The 12,037-nt window shown below is 34.1% G+C and overlaps 1 protein-coding gene across 2 annotated transcripts in view; it reads right to left on the bottom strand.

Moving 5' to 3' along the window:
- Positions 1 to 12,037, bottom strand: part of NUP155 (nucleoporin 155) — a 54,005-nt gene that overhangs the window by 37,738 nt on the left and 4,230 nt on the right. For both annotated transcript variants that reach the window (XM_020901633.2, XM_020901634.2), the window contains exons 3-9: positions 10,804 to 10,900; positions 8,978 to 9,048; positions 6,968 to 7,060; positions 5,966 to 6,132; positions 3,579 to 3,684; positions 2,706 to 2,779; positions 1,852 to 1,943 (exon numbers count right to left, since the gene is read on the bottom strand). In XM_020901633.2, coding sequence (XP_020757292.1) covers positions 1,852 to 1,943; positions 2,706 to 2,779; positions 3,579 to 3,684; positions 5,966 to 6,132; positions 6,968 to 7,060; positions 8,978 to 9,048; positions 10,804 to 10,900 — 700 coding nt within the window. The remainder of the gene's footprint in view (positions 1 to 1,851; positions 1,944 to 2,705; positions 2,780 to 3,578; positions 3,685 to 5,965; positions 6,133 to 6,967; positions 7,061 to 8,977; positions 9,049 to 10,803; positions 10,901 to 12,037) is intronic.

Genomic DNA, 12,037 nt, shown 5'->3' on the forward strand with positions numbered 1-12,037 from the left:
AGTGTTAATCAATCAATAGGAAAATTGGAAAAAAAAAGAAAACTGGTATTATGTACCTCAATGTAATGCTCTATGAAGTTCACATCATCTGTGTAATACTAGTTAAAACAGTATTACCCTGAATCTATAAATAGGGAAAATAAGACAAATTCAGAAACTGGGATATGCTACTAATAACTTTCCTGCCCCTTCCTCCTAAATGTTAACATTTGAAAAGGGCAGTAAGACGTCTGTTTTATATTAAAGAGACAAACTAATGACGAATGTAGCTCATGAGCTATGACTGAACGTGGAGAAAAATGTAAAGAAAAACAGTTATGAAAGATGTGGGAGACAATAATTTTAATATGGACTATACAATTAGAACATTATAAAATTATTCATTTTTTAGATGTGGTAATGATAATATAGTATATAAGAGCTTAGGATATGGAAAGTGAAGGACATAAGGATGAAAGTCATGTCTGCAACTTACTTTCTTTTTTTTTTAAACTGTCCCCAAACATCCATTCTTTATTTATAAGAGAACTTCTAAATTTTAGATTGGTGTACGGCTTCCAGTTTTTTTCTTTTTCCATTTATTTTTATTAGTTGGAGGCTAATTACTTTACATCATTGCAGTGGTTTTTGTCATACATTGAAATGAATTAGCCATGGATTTACATGTATTCCCCGTCCCGGTCCCCCCTCCCACCTCCCTCTCCACCCGCAACTTACTTTCTTATGTGTCATGTGTATGTGTGTGTTTATGTGTGTGTGCACATGCTCAGTCCTACGTGACTCTTAGCAACCCCATGGACTGCAGTCCACCTGGTTCCTCTGCCCATGGGACTCTCCAGGCAAGAATACTAGGGTGGGTTGCCATTTCCTCCTCCAGGGGATCTTCCCCTCCCAAGGATCACACCCACATCTCCTACATCTCCTGCATTGGCAGGTGGGTTCTTTACCACTAGTGCTACCTGGGAAGCCCCTACATAGGTCAAAACAGTGAGCAAATGAAGCAAAATGTTAACAGCTGGTAAATTTAGGTGGAGGGTGTAACAGTGTTTATCATGCTATTTTTTTCACTTTTCTATGGATTTGAAAAACTCTCCCAAAAAAAACTGGGAGAAAAAAAAGAAAACTCTTAAATTGTCTGCCTAAAGAATTTCTTGGTCATTGAAGAGCAAAGAAAACATGCTACCACTAGGATATCTGACCGCAGCAGTAACCCAGACACACGGACAACAGAAGCTGAAAAGTGAGGTGTTACGTGAAGAAAATTTCTGTAGCTAAGTCAGTTGTGACATGCAAACAGCAGTCTACAGTGTCTGAAGACTTGGCTTTTAGGCTGGGTCTCAGCATTTATTTAGGAGTTTAGACCTCAGGCAAGTCGTTAACAGCTCTTAGTTTCAATTTTCCCAAGAAGATAGTGAGAATAATACAATTCTGAAATTCTGTGTTCCTAAATGGTACTTGCATCACTTATCAGACCAACGAAACTATGTAGATGTGTTAAAGGGTGGAATACTTACAAACAGGGACATAGTTTGAGAATTCTGGTTTTCTAGTCATAATATCTGTAATGCCTGCACAGACCATTTGGAGCATAATTTAAAACTCCAAGGAAAAACACAGGTCAAGGTGTGCTTTTCACTGAAAAACCAGTCCGCCTTATGTTTCAAACCATCCAACTTAAGAACAAAAGGAAGCATCTCTAAGAACTGTTTCAAACATAAAATAGAATGTCATTTCCTCCAACATTCCTTAGCTTCTAGAGATATTTTGAAGAGGGAGTAGTTTTAGTATACTGCATATAACTAATATAATTATGCCCACAAATGAAATGTCTGACAATAAGTTACATATTACCTAGCAATATTACCAGCAGCAGAGACAATAGAATTCTGTGACACTGAAGCAACTCTGTTCATTCCTTGTCCATCATGGCCCAAATCATACACCTGTGAATAAAAAATTATACCCACTTAAACATGATTATAAACTGTTGAGAGAGTCAGTTCCTAGGCAGGTTGATAAGAAGTCTAGGGGTCCCCAAGGAGAGAGAAGTATGGAATATTCAAGGAGGAAGAAAGGACAAACTTTTTTTACTTTTTTTTCCTCTACATTCCTTAGGATTATATAACAATAATGTATCCTGCCTGAGGACAATCTTTGGATTAAACCTTCTAGCCAACTCTGTTATCTTAAAATGTAAATATGGGAGTGGGTCTGGTGAGGTCTTTGCAACATCCAGACATTCTTTGGATTCATTGGAGAGTATATAACTCCATTGCTAACACTAGCAAAAGGGGTATTCTTTTGCCCCCTTCTGATGCCTATGTCAGAAGCTTTCCCTATCTCCTTTATACTTTAATAAAACTTTATTACACAAAAGCTCTGAGCGATCCAGCCTCGTCTCTGGCCCCGGATTGAATTCGTCTCCTCCGGAGGCCAAGAATCCCGCGTCTAATCATTCTGCAACAATCTTTCACTGTATACATTTTACAAGTGATCTTTTAAATAATCTTTTCTTTTTTAGGGATCCTTTAATTCAGCTAGTTCATATAGGTATGAAAACATTCAGAAATTCAGAGCACCAAGAAGTAGTTTGAGATTTTTTAAAGCACATACTTCATAAGAAAAGCCAACAGTGACTAGGTCTTCTTTCTTGAAAACAGGGATGTTCTTCCACTTTTATATGGTGGCAAAATATTAATACTTACCTGTATTACTCCTTTCTCAGATCGTGTATATAAAATATTTCTTGAATTATCAACTGCAATTTGAACAATAGGATCTAAAATAAAACAAAATTCCCAGTGACTAACAAATCAGACACAGTAGCTGCTTACAACAAATTAAAACTGCTGTTTTATAGATAAGTCTTAGGAAAGTTGTACCAGAACAAAGCCAGGAAGCATTTAGGGCAGACATCATGTGAAAAAAAAAAAAAAAGACAAATATCAAATACTGTGACTGGGCTAATAGCATCATAAATAAGTTTTTCTGTCTTCTAAATTAATTTTTCAAGCCAAACCAAAACCAAGTTTCAAATTATTCCTTCCTTTAACAAACATTTAATGAACATTTAATTTACTATATGCTAAAACATGCAAAATAGTTCTACCTGGTCTATTCCTTCAAGAAACTTCTAATATATCATTGTTTAAAATAAATAATTTAAAAATTCAGTCATATTAACATTTTTAGGTGCTTTTATCTTACCTTACTGAAGCATTTAAAAATTACTTTACCTGACTATATCTCTCATTAAAAACTCAGATATATTCATTTTATGCTGGGAACTTCTTTTAGAGGGGGCTAAACATGTATTAAATGTCTGAATGTCTAACTCTCACATACAGACATGGCTGGTTTAAGGACACATAGCTGTAGCAGACACATGTTCTAAGGTGCTACATTTACAGGAATTTAGTACTAAAACTCACGCTGTCTCTGTTTTATCATCCCTTTTCCCTTTAAAAGACCATAAAAATATACAACAATTTTTTTTCAATTAAGAATGAGAATTTAAGAAAATGTTAGGTCAATAATTTGTTAAAGTTTTTTGTTTGCTGAATGTATTTTCTACTTACCATCTTCTGAGAATGTGAACTGCAATAATGAAGGAACAAGGAAAGAAAGTGGGCTCTTTGAGTGGTTTATTTTCCTACATCTCTGGCTAAACCAACCTGCTTCTGCCTTAAAAAAAATGAAAGAAGACCTGTAAATGTAGGTAGGTACCCCCAACACAGCAACTACTATATACCCATGTTTACAAGCATTCTCAAATCTTAGTGAAATACCAATAACTGTAAATAAAGACATACTACTCAAAGTAAGTACTGAGCTTATTAGTCCTATAATTAAAAATTAAAAAATGTATTTAACTAAAATCACTGCTCTCAATTAAACCAGCTATGTCTAAAAACAAAAACAAAAAAAAAAAAACCAGCTATGTCTATTCCAGCAACCTCAACACTGCTATGTTAGTGAATTCACTTTATCTTAAAAATTTCTATTTGAAAGCAAGCAAGGAAATAACAGCCATAGTTTGTAAGTGTCAAAAGTACATAGGATAGAGGTATTTTTATCTCTTCCCACTACTGCTAAATGGACATTTAAAAAATAGTAGCCACCCCCATCATAATCTACAGTCTGCCCCTCAATCATCGAGTTTTGCCATACTTAAATCTATAACAGAACCTTTTTGTATAGTGAACAAAACCAAGAGAAACTGGGTAAGGAAGAGATACAACGTAACATAAAAAACTAACCTCAGTTCTAATCCCATCTCTGCCATTAATTAGTTGTATGGCAACTCTGGCCACCTCATGGGAACAGTGGACTCACTGGAAAAGACCCTGATGCTGGGAAGGACTGAGGGCAGGAGGAGAAGGGGACTGTGGAGGATGCGATGGCTGGATGGCATCACTGACTCGATGGACATGGGTTTGGGTGGACTCCAGGAGTTGGTGATGGACAGGGAGGCCTGGCGTGCTGCGATTCATGGGGACGCAAAGAGTCGGACATGACTGAGCAACTGAACTGACTGACTGATGACTATGAGAACATTTGTCTTGTCAGTTTCCTACTCTTTAACTTATGAAAAAGGCAACAATATAGTTAAAGGGGAATAAAAGAAGCAAGTGGAGCAAAGACATTTCAGAGTAGAGAGGACACAAATGACCCAAAACACATGAAAAGATCCTCAACCCAGCTAGTAATAAAAAAACAAGTAATTTTCTTCTGATAGGTCAAAGTTAGTAAGTTTGAAAATGCCAGTGTTAAGAGTGAGGAGAGAGGGGAAAGGGACACAATCACAGATGCTGCTCAGAGTCTACAATTCGTAACAGGGAACAAGGAAAACATAAAAGTTGAAATACACATACATGACAACACAACTATTAGAATTCAAAGTCTCCACACTGGAAAATATCTACACATGTGTACAAGGAGGCTTGCAGAAGAACACTTATTATATCATTATTTGTGAAACATGTAATAAAAACCTAGAAGTCCTTCAAGAAAAGAGCTGTTAAATACAGATCACCAGCCCAGGTTGGGTACATGAGACAAGTGCTCGGGCCTGGTGCACTGGGAAGACCAGAGGGATCGGGTGGAGAGGGAGGTGGGAGGGGGGACTGGGATGGGGAATACATGTAAATCCATGGCTAATTCATTTCAGTGTATGACAAAAACTACTGTAATGATGTAAAGTAATTAGCCTCCAACTAATAAAAATAAATGGAAAAAAAAAATAAAATTATTACAAACTGATAAAAAAAAAAAAAGAAAAGAGCTGTTAAATAAATCATGTACATTCATTTTATGGACAATCATGCATCAACACAAAGCGTAACAGCTATCTATCTACCAGATACTGACAAGGAAAAACTTTCAAGACAAAATTAAATGAAAAAAGCCAATTATGGGGAATTCCCTGGCGGGGCAGTAGTTAGAACTCATGAACTTTCACTGATGGGGTTGGTTTCAATCCTTGACTGGGGAACTAAGATCCCACAAACCATGTAACTTGGCAAAAAAACAACAAAGGAAAAAAAAATGTCAATTATGAAACAAAACATAGGCAATAATCCAAGTAAAAACACACACAGAAGTACACTAAGTGTGTGTATATGTGTATACACACAAATACATACGTATGGATATTCTAAAATATATTTATAGGTAATCAATCGGAGAAGACAATGACAACCCACTCCAGTACTCAAAGATGTTATGTATCATGTTCTACAAAAACATGTAAAAGAACGGATAATGGTCGTTACCTCTGGAGAGAGGACTGGGTTTAACAGATACAGTGTAGCCATGAACGGCTACAACTTAAACTGTATGTTTGACCACCTTCCATAAGAATATATTAATGTACTTACATAATTAGAAAATAAAGACAAAAGCTCATCAATCCATACCCCATCAAGAGGGAGGAAAAAAAAATGCTTATAAATGCCAGACTTACTTGATATGCTACTTCATATAAACAGCCATCCTTTCCAGCCAAGAAAATTCTGCCATTATCGGTGGAAGTTATTGTTAAAAGGTAAGTATTATCAGTAGGAAGAGAATATAAGGGATCTGGAAGCAATTGCATTCCACCACACATGCTGTCATTGAGAACTCCAGAACCTATTTTTTTTAAAGGAAGAATATAGGAATCACTTTACGAACTCTTTAAAAGTTTAACTCAATCAGTGTATTATCTTCAGGATTGATGTTCTTACTGAATTCATGATATGCTAAAAATTTTCAAAAATGTATGTAAAATGTACATTTTAAAATTACTATAGTCTGATATAAACAATTTTATAATTCATGTTAAAATAGAATCTTCAGTATGTATATATAACATATATAAAATATATAGCATATATATAGAAAACATAGTAAAACATCAAACAAAAAAACTAAACCAAAGTATTAAATTTTGCAAAAAAAAAAAAAAAGCCTAGGGATATGGCAGTAATAATCACTAATTATTTATCTCTTACTCTCCCAATATTCATTCATTGGAGTCTCCGAAATTCAACATTATTTTACCTAAAATGTTACTAGAATGCAAAAGAAACCACTGAATGTTTTTGCAATAAGTTAATTGATAGCATCTTACTTTAAGGGAAAGAATAATGTATATTTCTGTGTTTCATATGTTAAAATGGCCACTTAAAAAAAAGAAATTGAAGGCATTATTGAAAAATTACTAGTGGCAACTATTTCTCTTCTATTACCCTTCCTTTATATTGGATATTTTAGAAAGGTACATTAACATGGCAAATAATCCAAAATAATTTTTTTGTGGAGTTACTAATCTGAAAAATACTATATCTATAGGAAAGTATTATTTTCCTAAGAGCAAATAGCTCAGAAAGTTAACTCACTGAAAAAAATTAATTTTCAATTATAATATTAAATTGGGCAACATATTTTTATCAAAAAAAAAAATACAACATGTGAGTTGCTATACCTGTTTGCAAATTAGTATAGCTGAGTCCAAGAATCACTATATCCACAGGGGTTGCCAAAACCAGGAGGTGTCGTACGTGAGGTTGAAAGATGCCTAAGATAAAGTAAACATGAGTTAGGGACTATTTTCTGGAAAATACCCAATATTTAAGTATTAACAGAATATTGTTACTTTAATATGAGCAAAGAATTGGACACAACTCAGTGACGAAATAACACAATAGATTAACTAGCGTATGAGAAGTGTGAACCTAATTTAATGTTGGTGCTAAAACATTACTGCGATCATTTAAATAAGCAAATAGTAGTTAAAAAAAAAACTTAGAAACAAACACTACAGTATTTAATGATATTTAAATGAAGGTTAATTATAAAACAGTTTAGGTTTATTAAAATGAAAAATTTCTACTTCTATATTCATGTTCATAGCACCATTCACAAAACCCAAATGGTGGAAATAACTCAAGCGACTGTCAATTGATAAATGGATAAACAAAGTAGTATGTATATATGGTGGAATATTACTAGGCCTTAAAAAGGAAATTCTGACATATGCTCCAATAGTGATGAACCTTGAGGACATCATACTAAGTGAAACAAGCCAGTCACAAAAAGATAATACTACATAATTCCACCCATATGAAGTTCATGGAATAGTCAAATTCATAGACACAGAAATGAGTTTATAGATCAAATAAGTTTCAGTATCACAGTCAGATAAATTCAGATTCAGAGAAGGCATTAAACCAAGCACAAAATATTAAAATCTTAATTCATGCTAAACTACTGTTTAAATTTACAAAGTCTGGAGTGGTATGGAATGGTACATGTAATTATCACTCTCCATACTATAATATCAAACAATTAGTGTGCCACTGTTAAGATTTATAAGCAAATATATCTTATGATAATGGACATCTCTTTATATATATTCATTTGGATGTTAAATGTCAGAAAACATAACAAAGCTTCTACCATCACTTGGTTTTACTTTCACTGATGAATACCAAGGGGGACAAAGGTCACAATTTTGTGTTTCAAGATTCACATCAATAAAGCTGAAGGACAGACTTTTTACTTAATGACTTCAAAATACACCCAATATTTCAGAATTTGATTTAAAGGAGCTTGAAATTTATGAAAACTTACCAAAGATAACACCTTTGTTGTCATATCAAAGACCATGCCATTTCAATTTTGTATTGAAAATTACATTTGAGTAGAACAAAGTTTAACTATTTGTTTTAAGATGGACAATTAATATTTATTACGATAGAGGGCAGGAACAACTGTTGACTTTCATATGAACAAGCTTTTCAATGAAGAAACAAAATACAGAAACATACAGCACAGCAAAGGCTACTATAAAATTCTATGTAAGGGAAATACATTTATGTCAATTAGTATAATTTCAAAATGGCTACATTTCAAATGATTCAAAAATTCCTACTAGGGTCTTGTAAACAAGTAAATCTCATCTATTATTTCCTTCTGTAGTGAGATGTATTTTAAAGAGATGTATATTAAATTTAAGTCAATCAATTCTGCTTGTCAGTAGCCATGATAAAACACCTAGCCTACTGAAGGTGAAATTAGTTTTAGGTTAAACAATGCTTGTGAATTCTCTTAGGATTTATTCTGTACTCCGTTCTCATGGCCATGGGCTACCAGGACCAAAAAAACACACAGACTAAAAATGGTTTTTTACATTATATTCAGTAATTATTGAAAAATGAATAATGCAAAAAACTTCAGGTAAATCAAGAAAGACTAACAAAAAGTAAGATAAAATTCAAGAATTTAACAATTTTGAAGGCAGACTCATTTATACTAAAAAGTGAGTAAACTGTTAAATATTCCTAATCACTTTTTATATTTCTAATTAGAAGTAATTCAGAACAAAACTTCAACAGGAAATTTAGTAACTAAAATATGATCTCCAACAGTCCTAAAACATTTGGAATCCAAGGATACACAAACATAATTTCATCTTTCTATTTTTAATTCTTACCAGGTTTTGGTTTCACAAGCCCCACAGCAAGAATAGTCTCACTAAGCCCATCAAAATAGGCAAGGTCTCCTCTGTCAATATTAGAAGAAAAACATGTTACACATGAAGAAAAGCTTTTATCTTATAATACTCTTTAAAACTATAGAATATATACATATACAAAAAAGACTATAGAACCAGCAAACAGAACTGTTTCAGTTCCAAGACCTCGGCACGCAGGTCTGCCTAAAGCTACACATAAACCATGAAAAGGGGGAATGCTGGTTTCCACTCCAAATATCCTCCCCAGGTTTGCAAGTCTCCAGCAGTAACAGCAATCTACTGCTGTGGCAAGGGCAAGAAGACCCTCTCAGAAGAATACACAGTAAGGCTGAACCAGACTTTCCATGTGGGCAGGGACTATGCTTATCTTATTCAATACCGTTCAAGCACACAATGGTGTCTGATCCGTGATAAACTCAATGTAGTTGTTAAATGGGGATGTTAGATGTCAACGGAAATATAAAAATTTTCATTAACACAAAAACCCACTTTAATTAAATTATTCTCACATCTATACATTTTGTAATTTTTTTTCAGGTTTTCTTGAAGAGCTCAATGCCTAAATGAAGAGGTTCTATTCTTTAGTGCAAAAATGAATATATATGTGTAATATAGCAAACTGGGGCAATGTGCATGATACATGAAGAATAATCACAATATTATATCACTGCTATTATGACATATACCATTTCAACAATAAAAATAGCTAGGAAAATTTAAATTAAAGGAAAAAAAAAACCGCAGCCAACAAAATTAGTTAACTTGCAAGTTCTCAAGTAGTATCAGTTTTGATTCAATGACACATGTGTGTTTCTAACAAGTACATTAATTACTTACGAGCAAGAGTAATAACTATATATACAGAACTTCCTCTGGTTATCTCGCCCCTAACCTAAAGATAATGTGATGGAGAAATGGAAGACAAAAATTCTTTTCCAAACTTCCAAGAGTAAAACCGTCAGATCAGGGCTTTCCTGGTGGCTCAGTGGTAAAGAATCCATCAGCCAATGTAGGAGACACAGGTTCAATCCCTGATCTGGGAAGATGGCACATGCCATGGAGCAACAAAGCCCATGCGCTACAGTGATTGAGCCTGTGCTCTGAGCCTGGGAGTAGCAACTACTGAACCCACGTGCTGCAACCACTGCAGCCGCATGCACCAAAGCCTGTGCTCTGCAACGAGAAGCCACTGCAATGAGAAGCCCACATACTGCAACTAAAGGAGGCCCCATCCCCGCAACTAAAGAAAAGGCCCTTGACAAAAACAAAAAATGCAGCAGATCGATAAATTTTATTTAAGCAAGAATGCCTTGGGCCTTCACCCAGACCCTTCTATATACATTAATTTACACAAGGTCAAGCCCACAGAATAACAACACAACTGCTAAGATAAACTAACACCCTGCCACTCCACATAGATATGCAGGGAAAACAGGTCTTTCAAAATGTCAAATAAAAAAAAAAGTCACACCATCTCTCAAAGAATCAGTGACAGACTATCTCTACTACAGGGTATCAGTTTGGGAAACAGACTTCTACTCAGAGTGGTACCCAGATCCCCAGCATCACCTGGGAGTTTGTTACAAATGCAGATCCTTAGGTCTTACTCAGAATGAGCATAACATAATCCACATTTTAACCCCATCCCCAGGTAGTATGTATAGTGAGAAGCACTGACTTGGATGAAAGATAAGCCAGGCAGCTTCTAGTGAGTAGACTACTAGTTGCAATAAAGATAATTTAAATTCTCATCATGCTAAAGCAAACCAGCCATAAATACATACCCATCTTCATAGTTCCACATGAATATGTCACTGTCAATGGTGAGCCAAGCTCTACTGATGGGAGGGAACACGCCCATCATGCAGTTACACTGCATGTCTGCGGTGGTGTGGATGTAAGGAAGAATGATTTCAACCCGTCTTCCTTAAGCTTGTTTCAAAAGATTTGGGTTTAAAATCATATAAAACCACATAATTAAAAAACCATGACCTATTCATTCTTCAATAGGAAGAGCAAATGAAACATCTTTATTTCCAAAGCGTTTAATGAAAGCCATAGTGTATGACAGAAATACTTATAATTTATTATTTCTAAATAGGCTACCTGACCATTTAAAATATACACAAAATAACAAATGTAATGTTTTTGCCATTACTAACTTTAAAAAAAATATTGATTCTGAGTAATATTGAGCTAACAATAAAAACTGTTTTACTGGACCAGTTTTTCCAACTGTATGAGAGAGTGACAAAAAACAAAAAACACTTGTTAAGCTAAAGTCATAGCTAGGTGACAATCTATATACAATCCTCATAAAAACTGAAAAATAGACCAAGATTTATGTAATTATATGACAATCAAACTGTGAAAACAAAATCATTTTCTAATTAAAGAAAATATTTCTTGTATTAACAGAGGATTAAAGAATATTAAGAAACTAAGCAAGAGAAGAGTGAAAGATAAGAAGTATTATATATTTAGTAACACTATTTTACAAAGTCTCAGAGAGACAGTGAAAACTAAAGGGAAAATATCAATTAGATTTTACTAGATTTTTCTATTTATTTTTACATTTTCCATAATTTTTCATTTCTTTTCTATGTCACATTGAAGCATGAAATCCTTTCACTCTCAATAGATTAACATACTTTTGAAAGTCTTAAACTTTTTATATAGGATCTTGATGTCTTTAACATGACAGTTACAGAATGATTTTTATAAAAGATTCCTACCAAATAACTCTATAGTCCTTTAATAGGGTGTGCTACATTTTAAGAAAAGCAAATAAAATCTTACTTTTAGAAGATAAGAAATCTCTAACTTTTCAGTCTATGAAGAGGGCATTGTCAGTTTCTTATACTCTTAGGTGTAGATTCTTATTGTAACCCTTGGAAGTGCAATCACTAATAAACTAAGATACCCATACGTGTGAAAATAGACCAAAAACTTTTTGGGGTGTATTTTCAGAAGGAAATACCTGGAATTTTTTGCTCAAATATTTTCAGAGCCACTTCC

This window comes from Odocoileus virginianus, chromosome 14, assembly GCF_023699985.2.
Source record: "Odocoileus virginianus isolate 20LAN1187 ecotype Illinois chromosome 14, Ovbor_1.2, whole genome shotgun sequence".
Lineage (NCBI taxonomy): Eukaryota > Metazoa > Chordata > Mammalia > Artiodactyla > Cervidae > Odocoileus > Odocoileus virginianus.